This window comes from Prunus avium, chromosome 1, assembly GCF_965620075.1.
Source record: "Prunus avium chromosome 1, drPruAviu1.hap1.1, whole genome shotgun sequence".
Classification (NCBI taxonomy): domain Eukaryota; kingdom Viridiplantae; phylum Streptophyta; class Magnoliopsida; order Rosales; family Rosaceae; genus Prunus; species Prunus avium.
Window position 1 is genome coordinate 55,725,441 of NC_142284.1, and position 18,494 is coordinate 55,743,934.

At 38.0% G+C, this 18,494-nt stretch overlaps 4 protein-coding genes across 7 annotated transcripts; 2 read left to right on the plus strand and 2 right to left on the minus strand.

Annotated features, from left to right (window-relative positions):
• Positions 1-931: 931 nt before the first annotated feature.
• On the plus strand, positions 932-5,356 carry ARF17 (auxin response factor 17). The gene is made up of 3 exons (XM_021954870.2): positions 932-2,238; positions 3,414-4,164; positions 5,112-5,356. The coding sequence occupies exons 1-2, from the start codon at positions 1,150-1,152 to the stop codon at positions 4,125-4,127; spliced, it is 1,803 nt and encodes a 600-aa protein (XP_021810562.1). The 5' UTR covers positions 932-1,149; the 3' UTR covers positions 4,128-4,164; positions 5,112-5,356.
• Positions 5,357-5,926: 570 nt separating this feature from the next.
• Positions 5,927-9,064, plus strand: LOC110754057 (Co-chaperone GrpE family protein). Its single transcript, XM_021955059.2, has 3 exons — positions 5,927-6,295; positions 6,882-7,394; positions 8,593-9,064. The coding sequence occupies exons 1-3, from the start codon at positions 6,059-6,061 to the stop codon at positions 8,797-8,799; spliced, it is 957 nt and encodes a 318-aa protein (XP_021810751.1). The 5' UTR covers positions 5,927-6,058; the 3' UTR covers positions 8,800-9,064.
• Positions 9,065-11,525: 2,461 nt separating this feature from the next.
• LOC110754123 (pentatricopeptide repeat-containing protein At1g19720-like) lies at positions 11,526-16,066 on the minus strand. 3 transcript variants are annotated; one of them, XM_021955168.2, is made up of 2 exons: positions 12,384-16,066; positions 11,526-12,050 (listed from the first exon to the last, which is right to left on the minus strand). In XM_021955168.2, the coding sequence occupies exon 1, from the start codon at positions 15,789-15,791 to the stop codon at positions 13,578-13,580; it is 2,214 nt and encodes a 737-aa protein (XP_021810860.1). In that variant the 5' UTR covers positions 15,792-16,066; the 3' UTR covers positions 11,526-12,050; positions 12,384-13,577. The 3 variants fall into 3 exon arrangements, with proteins under 3 accessions (XP_021810860.1, XP_021810851.1, XP_021810843.1); XM_021955159.2 differs by having other exon boundaries at positions 12,380-16,066; XM_021955151.2 differs by having other exon boundaries at positions 11,527-12,050; positions 12,389-16,066.
• Positions 16,067-16,543: 477 nt separating this feature from the next.
• LOC110753709 (uncharacterized) lies at positions 16,544-17,490 on the minus strand. 2 transcript variants are annotated; one of them, XM_021954658.2, is made up of 3 exons: positions 17,333-17,490; positions 17,064-17,217; positions 16,544-16,787 (listed from the first exon to the last, which is right to left on the minus strand). In XM_021954658.2, coding segments are annotated over exons 1-3 (243 nt in total). In that variant the 5' UTR covers positions 17,421-17,490; the 3' UTR covers positions 16,544-16,786. The 2 variants fall into 2 exon arrangements, with proteins under 2 accessions (XP_021810350.1, XP_088111704.1); XM_088255578.1 differs by lacking the exon at positions 16,544-16,787 and having other exon boundaries at positions 17,060-17,217.
• Positions 17,491-18,494: the final 1,004 nt, after the last annotated feature.

The window sequence follows — 18,494 nt, forward strand, 5'->3', positions numbered from 1 at the left end:
TCAACAAACGAAATGACGACCGCGACAGCCAGGCATGAAAATCCGGTCCGTGCCATCGCTACCCAAACACAAAACACCAACTCATCGTATTTTTCAAAAATTTCGGAAAAAGCGACAGCAAAACTTAAATTTAACCTAAAACGAAAAAATCCCAACACAAAAAAATCTTAACAACCTCTGATTTCGTTGACTTTAAAATATTGTCAGTGACAATAAAATTCATTCACTGAGCCACAGCAAATACTGCTGTGATTCTCAAGTACAACAATGATGTCACTCAGTCTGCGAGAGTGAGGGCCTATGAGATCTCTAATTTTTGGCAGCTCCCATTGAATGAAGAATTTATTTTGCCTGATCCAATTAAATGCAACAAAGTTGTAGAGACATTGATTTGTATGGAAGGAAATCTTTTCTCATCAAATAGAGTACGATACATTTAAACTAGTAAAATATACATTACTGAATGAATCGAGTGTTTCTTTATTGAAACAGTGTGATAATTTAATATATTCGATCTTTATAAGAACACTTGGACTCTTCGTTTAATGAATTTTATGACAATTGATATACGTAAACTCTAGTAATAAACCCACAGGTATTTCTTGTCAAAAATCATTCTCGCACACAATCTAAGAATTCTCCTAACATTTTTGCTTAGTTGGGACAGTGAATTCTATTCTGTTACATAATATGTAAATATCTGAGGAAATAATACTCAAATTGAGAAATTTGCTGATTGGGCGAAGGTTAAATGACATAACAAACATAGTGCTTGAGAGAAAGAGGAGAGAGAGAGAGAGTGGTGCATGGTGTAGTTAGTTGGAGTTGGGCAGTTACGTTTTGGTGGGGAGGGCAACAGTGTAATATTGTGAGCAATTTACCCAAATAATAATACTTTAATATTATTTATTTATGTATCTCCCATAATTCCATTTCCCTTGAGTTTTGCTTGCGTGCCCGTTCTCCGACCCCAAGACGAAGACGGCACTCACTCTCTCTCTCTCTCTCTCTCTCTCTTCCTCTTCTCTTTCTCTCTCTTTCAACTTCTGTCACACACCCTGAGGCAAATCAGACACTAAAACACACAAACACACTTTTCAATTTCTCTCTCTCTCTCTCTTCTCTGAAATCAAAATCCCTAACCCCAAAATGCCTCCTACGCCTAATCCGCCGCCGCATCACCACCCTCACTCTCACTCGCACTCTCCCCACCGTCCGATAGACCCCAAAATCTGGCGAGCCTGTGCCGGAAACTCCGTACAAATTCCCATCCTCCATTCTAGGGTTTACTACTTCCCTCAAGGCCACCTCGAGCAATCCTCCTCCTCCACCCCTCTCCTCCTCTCCCCTCTCGTCCTCTCCAAGCCTCTCATTCTCTGCCGCATCTCCGCCGTCCATTTCCTCTCCGATCCCACAACCGACGAGGTCTTCGCCAAGCTCCTTCTCCTCCCCATCCCCAACCATGAACGCACCAATCGCCACGAGCCTCCCAACGACGACGTATTTGACGACGCCGACGAGACCGATAAGGTCGTTTCGTTCGCGAAGATCCTCACTCCTTCGGACGCCAACAATGGCGGTGGCTTCTCCGTCCCGAGGTTCTGCGCCGACTCCATCTTCCCCGCGCTTAACTACCAGGCCGAGCCGCCGGTCCAGACGCTCTCCGTCACCGACCTCCACGGCATCGTTTGGGATTTTCGCCATATTTACAGAGGAACTCCGAGGCGGCACTTGCTCACCACCGGCTGGAGCAAGTTCGTCAATCACAAGATGCTCGTCGCCGGCGACTCTGTTGTTTTCATGAGGAACTCGAGAGGCGAGATGTTCGTGGGCGTTCGCCGAGCAGTCAGGTCCACCGTGAGCTCTGACTGCGCTTCCAGGTGGAGCTCTCACATTGGTGGCGGAGCGACGACCACAATGAGGCTGAAGACAGAGGATCAGGAAGGTTATGGAAGGAAGGTGATGTCGGCAGAGGCCGTGGTAGGGGCGGCGGAGATGGCGGCGGAGGGAAGGCCGTTCGAGGTGGTGTACTATCCGAAAGCGGGGTGGTCAGACTTTGTGGTGAAGGCCGAGGTGGTGGAGAAGGCTTTAAATGTATTTTGGTCCGCCGGGATGAGAGTGAAGATGTCCGTGGAGACCGAGGATTCGTCCAGGATGACTTGGTTTCAGGGCACCTTGTCGTCGGTATCGATCCCAGACAATGGGCCTTGGCAGCGCTCCCCATGGCGTATGCTTCAGGTATTGGTTCTTCAGCTTTTGGTCTCACTTGTTTTGAGTTTTATTTAATTGTTATTAGCTTCTGAGTGATGTAGGCGTAAGAAATTCATCTTGTTGTTTATATGAAACAATTTACTGTGATCCATCCAATTGGGTATAGGTTTGCGTACATGTCACTATCCGCAGGGTGCTAACCGACCCTCTTTGAATTGGAACATGTCATGGTAGTTTATGTTTGTGGAAATGCATTAGAAAGCAGATATGGTACATAATTTTGAAGAAACATTCAATATTTTATTTGGTTTTGACTCGATCAGATGGCTTTTGGGATGTGTTGACAGATTTATGTTTTAGTTTATCCCAGAAGATTTCCTGTTGAATTCTATTCCTGTATAATTGCTGGCATTGATTAGTGAGATAATGATCTCCTAAATATTGTGCCATGCGTTGCTTGTCTTAAATGACTTATAATAGGTTAATCTAATTTATATTGCATTTTAATTGTTGGAGTAGAAGTTGAAATGAAAGAGCAGTTGATCTATATTTCGGTTGAGGCAGGTGCATAATTTCTTTATATCATATGACACCAACTTTCCTGTAGACTTGTCTTCTGTTCAAATACATGATATCAATTAGGTTGAAATTCATTAACTTATATTTCTTTTGCAGCAGAAAAAAGGGGAAAATTGAAATAAGCTTTTTGGTTTTGCCAAACTTACTGTTTTGAAAAGAAATACAATGTCAGGATAATTTGATTCAGGTTGTGGATTGTTAAGTATCTATAGAATTGTGTTGAGACTATGCTCTTTCAAAAATTAGCCAGGGTCGTAGCCATTGCCATTGCCAAATTATTGTACACTGTGATCTTTTATTGTCCTTTTACGTTTGTGGTTTAGCAAACCACAGTTTCTGTGCTTCACACCAAATAGATAAAGAGTACAACCTATCATATCAGGCATAAAAACACTATAAATACACACACATGCACGGAGGGAGAGGGAGAGAGAAGTGCTTGTATTTTCATATTAAAATTTTATGAGAAATCAGATAATAATATTAATCATTTTCTACATTTTGTTACATTCTGAATTTATTGCATTTAGCACATCTTATTTTCTCTCCACATGGACTGATGTTGAGTTTTATAGTTTTTTCCAAGAGATAGTTTAAAATAATTAATGACCCCTCTATTATAGGTTACTTGGGATGAACCTGAAGTTCTGCAGAATGCTAAGAGGGTGAGCCCATGGCAAGTTGACTATGTTGCATCAACACCTTCAATTCATACTGCATTTCCCCCCGCAAAGAGATTCAGAGTTCCTCTGAGTCCTGGGCTGCTGACCAATGCAGAGGAAGAATTCTTCTTTCCTGTGGCAGGAGCGCCTAATTCAACAATGGGGCAATTGAATGCATCCTTGTTGAACTATAACACTTTTCCTGCTGGCATGCAGGGAGCCAGGCAAGATCTATACTGTGTATCTAATCTATCCCACTTGTTAAGTGAGAATTCTCCTCAGATGTGCACTTACAATTCCTTCGGCAACAATGTGGTGCCAAAGTTGAAGAGGGTGTCTACTGAGTTGAACATTGGCAGTTCACAGTCTGATGAATTATCACCAGATAGCCAGAGTAGTGTGCATTCCTCTGGCACGGAACTGGATGGAAACCGGTACTGCAACTCAACAAAGGTTGGCAGAAGTTCGTTTCAACTGTTTGGTAAGATTATTCATATGAACCAGCCTGTTGAAGGTGGTTTTGATGATGTTGGCTGCAATGAGGACAATGGCAATAAAGGGTACAATGCAACTGAAGGTGTGAACAACCAACTGGATCTTTCTTATGCCAAACTGCTTGAAAGGCTTGATGTTCAATATCAAAGAGCCTCAGCTGTTGAAGCTTGTTCTTTGTGAACTACTGGTGGCTGCTACAACAAAAGTTTCTGTACAGGTAATCTCTTCTCGCCGAATTGAATTCAGTTGTCAATTCATACAACATGTACCTTATGACCGATTTTATATCTGACATGCTTCAGTCATGCAGTCATAAGTTTTGAATCCTTACTCCTTTTATTGGATTTACATGCATAAATCCTGTTTTTCCACACCGTTTGGCAGTGCTGTGTACCTAATATTCTTCATGTAGCTTTAACACTATTTACATCGTTAACAATGCCGAACAATTTTCTTTCCATAGTTCCGTCGCATTTTCTTGGGTTTAGGAGGATGACAGCGTTTGGATCGTTTTCTCGGGTTAAATTTTGTTGTATACAGTGTTCAAGATGGGAAATAGAGTACAATTCAGGATCTTTTCTGGTGTTGTCTTTTGCCTCTTTATAGCTAGATATCGTATTAAAATTTTCTTTTAATATAAACTCAACTCCATTGTTGTGGGATACCAACTTCCAAGAGTGAATCACATAAGCTTTTGACAGCAAAAAAAAAAGAAAAGAGATTGCTTTAGGTATTGGGTTGTCACAACATTAGCTAGAGCCTATAAATTAAGCATTATATGCACCATCTGTCTTCCTTAGCATTTGAATCTCCAGCCACAACGAACTGTCAGTTAAGCTTCTCTGGCAAAACAAAAGATTAGCCAACTGGCTTAACTGATCTGAACATATTGTTTATTTCAAATCTGGGGTTCTTACTGGTTTTAGTCGGTGCAACCTGAAGCTGAGATGCCTTATTCATCCTCATATGCGAATCTTTGTTTCCATAAATGTTGAGCTGAGATGTCTTCGAAACACACCTAGTAGAAGAAATGGGGTAAAATAAACCATCTTAGTGTGAAATAGATACTGCCTTTATTTTAACTGTCTGTCCAATTTTCTTTTAAACAGGGAATTATAAAATGAATTCGTTGCCTGATACTCATTATTCTGTATTTTTTCGCAGGCGCTCAAGGCCGGCAGGAAGCTGACTACTAGTCTGACTGTTGCAGTAGCTACATATGTGTATTCTGGTTATTTTAGTTTGTGGTGGTGTTAGACGTTGAAACAATCTTGTAGACTTGGTTTTCCATGTTCAAAATCAAGCTATTAATGCTAAATGTTTATGAGTCAGATTTCGTGCTCATTGTTTCTTCTAAACAAGGATTTATCTGATTATATGTAATTGTGGTGGTTCGTCATTCAATCCCATTTCTGGTTTTCGTATTAAAGAAGTGACCAGGAAAAGTTCGTTTTGTTTCACTCTTTGGTGGATGTTGGAGATCAGAGACTGCCCAATTTGGGGTCCAAACAAAAACGGTGTACGTTCATTGGCTTTTGAAATATACTTGGTCATCAATGAGTTTGAGTTCTCATTTCAATGTTTATGAAATGAGTTACTTGTGTGCTGTGTTGTGTTAAGAGAGTAGTATTCTTATAATGAATTGGTTATTATTTGTTTGGGACCTACGATTGTTTGCTATGTAAGTATTTAATCGACTTACTAACCGTCTAAATAATGGATGATCTTATTTGTAAGTTTTCTGCAACTTTATATATGAATTTGAAATAAACTTTAAGGTTTTATATAATTAACCCAAAATAACAAGAGTAGTCATCCTTGCATTGAGGTCAATATCCCTTCAGTATCGGAGATCATTTACGGTCCTATGTTCGAATATCCCTCTCTCAATATTGAAGATCACTTGAGGGTGTTAATAGAATCTTCTAGAAAAGTATGGATGCTTCAGCCCAAAAGAGTGATGGGTCTTCAAGCCCATATTCAGGCATCTAATTAAACACACACTCCCAGTGGCAGACTAGAAGCGTGCCCATTGTTCGTCCCCAGCAACAATAAACCAGACTCGGTCTGAATTGTGATTCTTTTGTTTCTTCTTTTGAAAAAAGCGTTTAATGGCGAATTCGTTGTTTCTCCCAAACCACAGTTTCATAGCTCCCCCTCGCCTCTCTGCTTCCTTGTCTTCAAAACCCTCCAAACCCCTACCTCTTCCCCGTCTAGGGTTTTCTCTCAACAACTCTTCCTCTATTATTAGTCAGAGCAGCAGCAGCAGCAGCAGCAGAAGCGGAAGCAGAAGCAGGCGTGCCTCTTCCTTCAAATCTCATCTCGCTCCTCGAGACTCCGTTCCCCCAGTAAGTACGCTTTTCTTCATTCTCTCTAGTTTCTTGTTTTCAATTTTTGTTTATATTATTTGCCTTAGTCATCTCTTAATTAGGGGAAATTTTCCAAATTGTTATGTGCTACATAAAATTAATGGTGATGGACTCATGGGTCCAATGGGTTTGCAGGATTTGAAATCTTAGTATGATGGCATTTGATTTCATAGGTATAGTGTAAATGTGCAACAACTTTTCTGGATGTTTTGTTTGAAATGAAAGAAGCATGAGCCGTTAATTCTAGTTACTTTGCTTCCAGTCAAACAATCAAGAATTTCCTTTGGACTTGTGTATGTTAAGGCAGTTCTAAGGGCTTGTTAAAACTCCAATCCTGTTTGAAATGTTCTTTCTCCTTGTTCTAAATTTTCTTTTTGAAGTCTAAGAATCTGCTTCTTCCATATTTATATCTCAGTAATTTAACCAAGTCTCTAATTTTCAGTTGTCAACAGACTCACACTCTTCAAACTTAAATATGTATACTTAATTTCTCGTTATTTGGTTGTTCCTGTACGTAGTTATCTGTATTTAGATTGTTAATCTTATATATGTACTTTATGTCTAGACGAATGCCAAAGAGGATCGTACTCAGAGTAATGTAGAAGCTTCGGAAAGTGGAGCAGATCAACACCATTTGCCCCGTTTGAGGACCCTCCTTAAAGTTTACAAGGAAGCTATATTTAACGGAGATGAAGAAACTGTATCAGAAGTTGAGGCCAAGATAGAAATACTTGAAAATGAGAAGAATAAATTAGTCAAGAAAGTATCTTCCTCGTCGGCAGAGATAACATCTGGGAAGGAGAAATTTATCCGCTTGCAAGCAGATTTTGATAATTGTAGAAAAAGATTTGAGAAGGAGAGACTTACGGTAAGGACGGATGCACAAGGAGAAGTTATTGAGAGTCTTTTGCCCATGGTTGACAATTTTGAGAGAGCCAAACAATACATTAAACCCGAGACTGACAAGGAAAAAAAGATTGATGCAAGTTACCAAGGTATATACAAGCAATTGGTGGAGACTATGAAGAGCTTGCATGTGGCTGTCGTGCCAACTGTGGGAAAGTCTTTTGATCCTTCGGTAAGTGAAGGTGTTTAAGATTACTTGGTTCAATGTATACTCTAAATATTTAATTTTATCTTTTTGCTGACTGGCTTTTCATGCTTCTCTCTCCAGTCAAACACATTCTAAAGTTAAAGAGATCTTAAAATTGAATCCTGATTTTGTTTACCTTTCAAGGATTTAATATGATATCTTTTCTTGGGTCCAAATGATGAAATATTATTATTCGATCTTTGGAAGGATGTTTGAGGTAGGATGTGCACATTAGCTCATATGCAAATTTTGTATGATTCTTCTCTTTCCCTCCTCCAGTTTACCCGAAGGTGGATGGATTACTTTTGGTGGGGCAATAAGCCCCTTGCATTTTGTCTGTCCTCTCCTTTCTACCAATTGAAGGAGAACCTAATCTTTCATTCTACTCTTTTTCTCCTCTCCCTTGCGGACTTACTGTCAGTAGTTTATTGTTTGTTTTACATAGAGTAGGAGCACTCTTGTGCTGTCATTTTTGTGTGCGCACTTTGGTATAAAACCTGGGACTGATGCATTCAGCTGTTTTAATTCGGAAAAGATTGGGACAAATGTTAATATGCATTTGAAGGCCTCAATACTTGCTCTAAGTTTTGGGTAGTTTCCAGTATCCTTTATCTTTTGGGACCTCTCACTATTGCCCAAGGGCTGATCAAATTTTGGATGGTTAAGCTTTCATACAAAACTGCCACATGGATACAGGAGTGTGGAACACTTGTGCATTCTCATCTGATTCAAATTTCCAGGGCCTTTAGTGAAAATTCTTCCTTTGTGTGTCTACAGTATGCATCTACCTGGTAGGAGATTACCCTGTCGAGCAGCGTTTTCTTGAATTCATTATTAGCTATTTGTCATTGATACCAGTCATTGGTAACTTGGATGTATCAGCCTTTGAATGGTGCATATAGCTTGATTATTCCCACTAGTCCATCTGTCCAAAATTGGCCTTGACTCTGCTCCCTCTTGTATGTTTTGCTTCTTATTGATTTAACCTTCTATGGCTTGATATCTTTTTTGGTTGAAGATGCAATATTTGTCTGTATCCTGAACCTCAATGATGACTATCAGGAAGGTTTGTAAACTAGGGTGGTCATATAAACTGATATGCGAATATTTTTAGTTATGCCATCTCTGCAACTTGATAAATGTTCCCATGCCATCGTTTTAAGTTTTCAACTTTCTGTTACAGCTACATGAAGCTGTTGCACGTGAAGAGTCTCAAGAATTCAAGGAAGGGATTATAATTCAGGAAATCCGCCGTGGCTTTTTACTTGGAGGTCGGCTTCTAAGACCAGCAATGGTTAAAGTCTCCACAGGGCCTGGCAGTAAGAAAGCCCCTGTGGCCACCGAGAAATCATCTGGGTTGCCAGCAACAGCTGCAGGGGTGGAGAAATGATAAGTTTTCTAGCAGAACCTGAATTAGATGTAAGGACACATCGGATTTCATCGGTCAATCGGGCATTTCTTACCTATGGCTTCTGTTCTTCGAAAGTTTCTGAGGTATAAAAAATCAATTTCAATTGTGACATGCACATGGGGATACTATACTTTTGTTTAACAAGAAAGCAGACTCATTATTTGTAATTCTGAGAATGTTCATGTTATGGCCCACCTGGCTCTTTATAAGAAAAGGAAAGTGCAGCTCATTGAGTTGATGATCATGACTGTATACGCCCACACATGGATTGTTTATGTGTTAAATTTCCTGATTGTGACTATTATAAGTTATAAATTCATTTGCAAATCCATATATTTAATTGATAGTTGAGGGGTTGAAGCTTTAGAGTTTAATAAGTTAAAAGAACATGGCCTGCACTTTTGCCTTGATGAAATGAATAAGTTGGCTAAAAAACAAAAGTAACGAAACAAGTTTTTTATTTTTAAAAAAACCTCTCCCGACGAAGTTTGTCGGAACAGGTCTCCACCGGTGGAATTTCAATGACTAATTTTCTTTTATAAACAGTATAGCCGCGCGGCTACACTATTTAAAAAAAATATATAAAAACGAGTACAGCCGCACGGCTACACTATTTCTTTAAAAAAATTCAAAACAATTTCGCATAGCCGCGCGGCTATACGATAAAGACTCGCCTAGCTTCTATGCGCCATGTGCAAAAAAGTAAAGCCCTTCAGCTATACTATTTTTCGAAAAAAATGGGAAAAAACGAGTATAACTGATCGGCTATACTACTTTAAAAAAACAATTAGGAAAAAACCGAGTATAGCCGTGCGGCGGTACCAGTTTTTTAAATATATATTATTTTTATCCAATAATATGTGAGAATTATGTGTATAATATGTGAATTTTGTGTGTCTTATTTAAATTTTTGTAAAAAAATACATGTATTAAACATGATAAATACGTGCTTACATGTATAATATGAGTATTGTACGTTTGCTTTTTAAAAGACGTGAACTTTGCCGAGTTTTTAAGACGTTTGCAAACACGGATGGATTATTAAAGAATACGCACGTACGTCTATAATACATTATTAAACTTGAAAGTGCTAAAATCTTTATACATGAAAGTACATTATTTGTGCTAAGAATGGGTATATGACTAAATATCTCTTAATTAAATGAGGATAATATGGTAAATTCACACATTTTCATATTAAAAAAATTAAAATGAAAAGAAAAATCATATAATGGATCCTATTTTTATGGAACACAACTACCCATTATTATTTTTAATTCTAAAATATATATTTTTTTTTATATAAAAAAGTCTCTCGCAAGTGCAGAAGCGCGCACGGAGAGGCTAGTTATAAAGAAAAAAAAAGAAAAAAAAAAGAAAAAAGAGGCTAGTAAGTTCTAAATTCTAATCTTTAATTAATTTATTTTTAATACAAGCTATAGTCGAAATTACAAGACACACGAGAGGATTCGAACTTGAGACCATTGGTCTATAAGTCAATACCCTTTTTCACTGGACTAGACCTCGTTGGTAAATTTGAATATTTCATTGAGAAAAAACCACTATTGTTGATTTTTTTTTATTTTTTTTTAAACAGAGAATTTTGTGCATACCATTAGGCCTAACCAAATTAACGCCCAAACTTTTATATATATATATATATATATAAGTCGTCTTCACCTTACAGGTACAACAAAAGAAATTTGACAAAAAGGATGAAGCATAAACAATTCATGACAATATATTCTTACTTCTTTGTCTTCAATAGCAGACAACATTTCGCTTTGGGATATCATAACCAACAGCTGTTTATTGTTATCTATAAGATGTATTATCATATTTTTCTGTATCCAATTATCAATATAGTCCAAAAGAAAACATTAAATATATAATGAAGAAGAGTTCGTAATTTGCTTAATTCATTCATAGTTATTGCTTTAAACTTTTCATGCCCACTTTTGAAGTTAAATTACTAAATTTGCATAATTTTTTTTTTATTGAAATAAATTTTTCAATATTATTATACCACCTTATGTACCACTTCTCTAATAAAGATCAGCCCGCCAATACAAGAGGTTGTACAATAATGTGGTTTCTTTGTAATTTTCCTTTTCTTTTTAGTTTGAAAGAGGTCTAAGCTTTCAAAAAAGGAAATGAGAAATTAAGCTCTCATCGAAGACGTAGGGATCAATATTTCACTGCTAAGAGTGAAGAGTTTTTCGACAATAAGTTACAATGGAAAGGAATCAACCCCTTGATCCCCTTGATTTAACCTAATAATCCAAACTCATTTCCTCACTCACCCTCACCACTTTGGCTAACCCCAAGGCCTTGACAATAATAACCATTTGATTTTGTGGGAAACATAAGAAAGTACAAGCAATACGACGTAGAATACTATACCAGAAGGGTTTTCCCTTTGGATTCTAGGAGCTCTCCTCGTATATAGTTTTATAGAAGAAAATTTGAACTTTATTGAGGCCAACTTTTAAAGCTCCCCAACAACCAGTGCATGCTGCATATGGACACCGCTTATAACTTGGCACACACCTTTTCTTAGAGAATATGGACAATTCAAAGAGGCATGATTCAGTGAAGGGAAATACCAACTTGCCTATTAGATTCTTTATATTCAAAGGGATCATTTGTATCTTACTATATTTTCTCAACTCAAACACATACTAGACCGTGGATTTGTGGGAGCAATATTTTGTAGCACATACATGCTCAGCACTATCATGGTTATGCGATTTAAGTGCATCAGAAAATGATCACCAAATCAAACTAATCCCACATTTGATTCCATTCACTTTTAATTATCAAATCATAACAGGAATGATAGTCTATATATATATGTCCAAACATCCTACATTAAGGCTTCAAATTGATAATGGGTAGCATGAAACTCTGGTTATGTGTTTTTCTGGTTTTACTCTCCCTTCAGAATAACGAAGCTCGTGTTCGTGGCTCGTACTCAAACAAGGGTAGCAGCTGGACAGCGATGGAGAGTGCTAAAGAAGTGCTTAAGACTAGCATTGAGAGGCAGGTTGGAAGGCATTTTGAGTCGAAGCGAAGGAGTCCTGGTGATCCTGATGGCACGCCATCATTAGAATTCGGCCGTAAACAGTAGAGCTACTGATAAATGCGAGAGCATAAATAAATATTTTGCTTCGGCCTGCAAATAGTTCTTGTCCATAGGAGTAATGTGAGATTGTCCCCAGCAGCAAAGCCTGCAATAGGGATGCAACTTTTGTTTAGTGAGTAATAAAATTCCTGTAATCTGTAGTTGTGTGTGCACGTGCACCATGATTAGTTTAGTAAAGTTTTGATGTGATTTTGACAGGAAAAAATGTTTAGCATGTTGACTTCAATTAACATGACTTCAATTAATATGTTTAGTATAGTTTCGATGTGATTTTGACAGGAAAAAATGTTTAGTATGTAGAATTCAATTAACATTAACAGTTTCATCGGCTTAGTTTATTTAGTGTGCTATGTAAAATACAACCAAAATAAAGCAGAATGAACAAATAAACAAGATTTAAGAGACAACAGATACCTACACTACCTCTTCTGTGGTCTTGCTTCTTCAGGGACATCAACACCTTCCTAAGACTGGGAGAAAGTCATGATGAGTGCCTCCTAGTGGATATATGCGCTGACCCTACAACCTGTTACATACTTGGTAGGTCACATTTTCGGCAACTTTGTAGGAATAAAAATAACCAAAACCGGGTGAACAACAGGACCAATGCAGAACCAACTTTCAAAACTTTCCTTTTCTGGTTGCTTGTGGCACATGCTGCAGAAGAATTCTCCCTTGATCAAACAGCAAGTTCAAATTGGAAGGAAACGAGATTGTGGCTACCCAAATGTTTTTGCTAGTTTGGCATTTAGAGACTTAGACAAGAAATTCTTCATAGGCTCTTTTAACTCCAGCTCTGATGTCATCACTGTCGGGAAGTGACTTCCAAAAGTTACGATTTGGGTAAACTTGGCATCTACACATCTCATTCTTCATATGGTGACAGAAGCATAAAGATCACCCACTCATCAATCTTATACAACTTTGGCTGATCTATGGCAGTTGGGACATCAAATTCTTAGATATGTAAATTAGCATCTGAATGAGATGTTGTCAACAAACTTTCAGTGTGCACACAAGACAAAGGGAACATTCTCATCATCTCATTTTGTTCTCCAAAACATGACTATGGGGAAGTCACCCACCACCCTCCAATTTTCCAGTCGATCTCTCCCATGTTTCTACGGTTTCCTCCAACTTGGAATGTGATATGTCCCCTCAAATGTATGCAATTAGTATCCACGTCTATAAAGCTTCACTGTTTTAGAGTCATCAAATTGCAATCCTCCATGAAAGTCCTTAAGTTACTGCATGGATTCCCACATCCCAAAAGAGACCAATAGTGGAGAGAAACACATCACTGAGAACATTATTTGGTTTGAGTTTGAAACAAAATATGATGCAGCTCATTCTACAATATTTGGATTTCAATTGACTCCCGACTCCACAAGCTAGTAGAAGAGTAGCTTGTATAAAAGCATCAGGTACACGGGCATTTGTCTGATGAAGTCAAGAGCCTCGTCAAGTAAACTGGCACTACCCAAATAACCAACAATCCACATGCCTAAAAGAGAAGCTCATATAGCGCCATAAAGAGCACAAAACTTGTTATTTAATGATTTGAGACATTTTTATCCTTCTTCCACTAAGCTATCATGATCACAAGCTCAAGTTATATCTCAGGCACAGGCGCTGCTAACTCCATCTCTCCAAACAGGGCAATGGCCCTCTTGGCCATTCCATTAGTCGAATTAGCAGATAGCATGGAATTCCATACAGAAGCATCTTTTTTAACTTCAAAGTCAAACAGCGATTTGGCATCCTTGATTCTCCCACACTTAGCATACATGCCTATCAAGGAACTTGCAAGGGCATAATTAGATTGATCGAGCTTACTCTTTATGATATGGCCATGTAATTCTCTTCCAAATCTCAGAGCTTCCATATCACCACAAGTGAGGAGAAGTATCATAAGCGTAATAGAGCTTGGTCCAAGACCTTCTTCTAACATTTCACAGAAAAGTTCAAGAGCTCGGTCCAGCTGCATGTTGTGGACATGGCCTGCAATCAAAGTATTCCAACAGATTGTGTTTCTATCTTCAGTTCTCCTGAATACTTTAGTTGCTGAAACAATATCAAGACATTTTGAATACATGTCAACCAATGCGCTTGAGATATAGATATTAGGCTCAAAGCCATTCTTTAACGCGTATCCATGGATTTGCTTCCCTTGGCATAGTAGATTCAGATCAGCACAAGCTGCAAGAGCACCGGCAATAGTAATGGAGTTTGGTTGGGTTAACTCATGGAGCACATCATTACCAACGCAACCATTCAATGGGGATTGCATGGTCTGGAACAATTTCAAAGCTTCAAAACTAAGCCCAAATTGTTGAAAACCAGAAATCAAAACGTTGAAAGAAATAATATTTGGCTTCAACTCCATCCGGACCATCTCATAAAGCAACTCATATGCCTCATTTATTTGCCCATTTCTTGCATGGCCAGCCAATATTGTGTTATAAGATACCACGTCAGGTTTTAAGCCGCCATGATGCATCACTCTAAGAAGCTCTAATCCCTTCTTTGCATCTCCTGCATTTATGTAAACTGCAATCATCTCATTCCACATAGCAATACTTTTGTTCTCTGCCTTGGAAAAGATACTCTCTGCGTAATCTTTCATCCCACATTTTGAATACATATCAATTAACGAACCTTCCACGTGCATGTTTCCACAAAGCTGACGCTTCAGAGCAAACCCATGAACAGCCCTGCCTAAGTTTAAATCCTTTAGGCCTGCACAAGCTGGTAAAATGCTTGCAATTGTAACAAAATTTGGATCCTCGGGGAAAAATAACATATTATAGAATGCATCCAAAGCATCCTCGAAATACTCATTCTGAATACAACCCGAAATGATTCCATTCCAAGTATTAGCCTTCGGCCTCAACCCTTCTTCTTGCATTGCTTCCAAATATTGAAGAGCTAAATCAATCTCTCCATTGCGTGCAAACCCCGATACAAGTGCATTCCAAGAGATCAAATCAGACTTGACCCCATTCAGCTGCATGGACTTGAAAACCTTAATTGCCTCTTCAAAAAGGCCTTCATTCATGAAAGCAGAAACAAGGGCAGTCCATGAAACCACATCTCTTTCCCTCATGGCATCAAACACACTTAATGCAAATCCAAAGTCCCCACAGTTGGCATAAAAATCAATAAGCGCATTCCCAACAAAAACATCAGAGTTCATCCCCATCCTTATCACAAACCCATGAATCATTTTACCAGTCCTTAACTTCTGCACCAGAGCACACGCTTTCAGAACTGTAGGTACAACATATTTATCAGGTAACATGCCTTCATCAACCATCAACCTAAACACCAAAAACAGGTCTTCCCACTGCTCTGACCGACAATAAGCACTTATCAACGAAGCGTAAACGGGAATCTTTCGCTTGGGAATATCGTTGAACAACTTACGGGCATAGTCTAAGAACTCCTTATTCTTCGAGTATAGCATAGTAAGCTTGTTTCCAATCCAACCATTCTCTTCAAAAGCGTTCAACTTCAGAGCTTGAGCATGAATCTGTCTACAATCACACACAGGGTTACTCTTTAGTAAAGAAATGCAATGACCAATTTCAGAATTGGTTTCAGCTCTTGGGTTATTGCTGAGCTTGGTGGTCTTTTTGGCGGCAAAAGAGAGATGGGTTTGTGGGTTTGCTTGGTTTGAGAGTGTGGTGCCAGTAGAAACGTTGGTTGTGTCTGTGGAAGCTTGAAATATGAACTTGGGTTTGTGGGAACTGTTGGGTTTTTGTGAGAGAGAGGTTTCAATGAGTAAGGGGTTAACAGGAAGCAAAGAAGTTCGAAGAATTTCCATAGCCAGAAAGCAAGAAATGCTTAACACAATCACAACCCTAGTAAGTAAGAAGCAACGCAAATGGATGAGGTCTGGGTAACCAAGCTCAGCGGCCCGCTCAGAGACACAGAGAAACAGACTGAGTAATGAGTTTTTGTTTTTGAAGTTGAAGATGGGTTTTGCCTCTCAAGTGGGAACGGCGTCGTTCTAGTAAGACAAATGGTCTTGTTCCCTCCTTTGCTGACCCTTTTTTTTATCTTCTCCCTATTTCTTTTTTAATTTTTCAAATTTCAAATTTTATTTTTACATTCTAGGTAGGAATAGAGAGGCCACTTAACATGACTTTTCTTTTTCATAGACAATTACTATTGTTTAACAAGAGTAATTTCCCCCTTTTTTTTTTTGCATAAGCGATATTGAAGGAGGGAAATTCAAACACAGGACATCCAGGACATCTGATGATACTGGATAAAGATTTTCCTACACGAGATCATAGTCTCTTGGTGGTGTATATATAAAGATGTTGATAGTTTTTTTTTTATAACCCAACCATTATATTGCTTCTTGTATATGAACTCATACATAAAGATGATTTCCCAGTAGTTAATTCTCATATGCATGATAAATTTGTCGCCAATTTTTGTTGTTAAGGTTTTCATTTCCTTGGGAACTTGAAGCTTCATAAGCGGTTCGATCCTTTTGACTTGAAGAAACTATTTGACACAAGTGAAATCCCACATTTGAAATTTATGCTGGGTTCCTTTGCTTCAGAATTTTGTTCATATTTATAGGTGCAACGGCACCAAAATTAAAATCAATCAAATTATATTTATACATCTTGATAAAATGCAACTTGGGAAACCCACAGACAAATTTCATTTTGCATCTGAGAAAATACAAGGAACATAACCTCGCAGTCTTCAAGCACCTGAAACTTGGTGCTCAGCATTCCCTTACCATTCAAACACACAAGAAGCTACCAAGTTTGCTCTCCCAATTTACCCAATGCTTTTCTTTCTGCAATGCGATCGAATCGAATCCCACAATTAGATTTCTTGTTTGTTGCGTGAATTATTCAAATAAGAATGCATTTGGAAGTATGATGAAATTGGATTTGTACACAGATTCATCATATGACTATGAAGCTGCCATGGATTAAGGAGACCAAACCATCTGTGTCTTAAAAGGAACCTTCTTTTCTATATTTGGAAGAATCCCAATATGATTCTAGAAAGTCCAACCTATGAACTATCCTTAAAATTCAAAAAAAAAAAAAAGACTGCAAAAAGTTACCATTTAGAAGCTGAATTGCGGGCTTCAATGGTGCTGTAAAATTTAGAAAAGCGACCAGTTTGGGGTTTGGGCTTCACGGTCTTCTTCCGCAGCCCGAAAATCTCTTGCACCAGAGGAACATGAACCAAAACCAGCTTCCACGCCAACCACCAACCTGAAAATTCGATCATAGACAAGATTTGTCACCGACCCATATTCTCAACTCTCGTTTTAATTGCTACCAGAATTCCAAAAAAAAAAAGTGGGAAAGTTAGAGAAATAGTAATTACCAACGGAGATGAACGAGAAAACGACTGCGATTGCGAAGAGAGGACGCAGAAGGAGAAGGGTTAGGTAGTCCCGGTAAGAAAGAGACATCTCAGAGGACGATGAGTTTATAAACGAGCTCAACAAGTTTCCAATGGTGCTTTTGGTTTTGCAGAGAGTTTGACTCGAAGTTAAAGTCTGTGAATTTGGGCTGGGTTTGAAGAGAGAAATAAGAATAGGCCTAGGCCTGGTGGAGACATGGGCCAGCTCCATGGTATCATGGGTTCAGTCCAATATGGGGTTTGGACTGAACCAAAACTTATCAGTAACCAGGGTCCAGGTGCATAACTCTTTTTGTCTATTTCTATCCTCAAATAACGTTACGTGAGGAGAGAGACAAATACAAAAAAAAATATAAACTGCATTACTTATAAGTATTTCGTAACCATGAGTAGGAATTTTTTCCCATTAAAGCTTTAAATTTTGGCGTATAGAAACTATAAATTCTAGCTCCGCCTTTGACCATGAAGGACACGACTTGCAACCATGCTGAGGTCATTCTCAAGGAAACACCACCTCACTATTCACAATTTTCATGTGCCAACGCAATGATACCAATATACTTTAGCAAGTTCTACCTTACTTTTAACAATTTTCACATGGTAGCACCAACATATTATTTAAACTCAAACATACATAACGCTTTAAATGATTTATGGCTCCAAGCCTTTTTTTTTATAGGGATATGATTTCCCCACTCTCATTTTCTCCACTTACACTCCATTTTGCTTTTTAATACTTTTTAATCAATTCTGTTCTTTCTCTTTCCTATTATACATTCACCCTACATTAATTTATTTTTACCTCACTTTTATATTAGTACTTTTTTTTAATACTTAATTTTTCAACTTGCACTCCATTTTCAGTATTTTTTTTTTCTTCCTTTAATCGAGTAAGAAATTAAGTTTTTTTTTTCCCTTTAATACTGAAAATGGAGTGTAAGTTGAAAAATTAAGTATAAAAAAGAAGAAATAATATAAAAGTGAAATAAAAAAGAAATTATTATAAGGTAAAGATAGAATAGGAAAGAGAAAAAACAAAATTAATTAAAAATTATTAAAAAAATAAAAGAGAATGTAAATATAGAAAAGAGGAGTGGGGAAATTAGCTCTCTTTTTATAATAC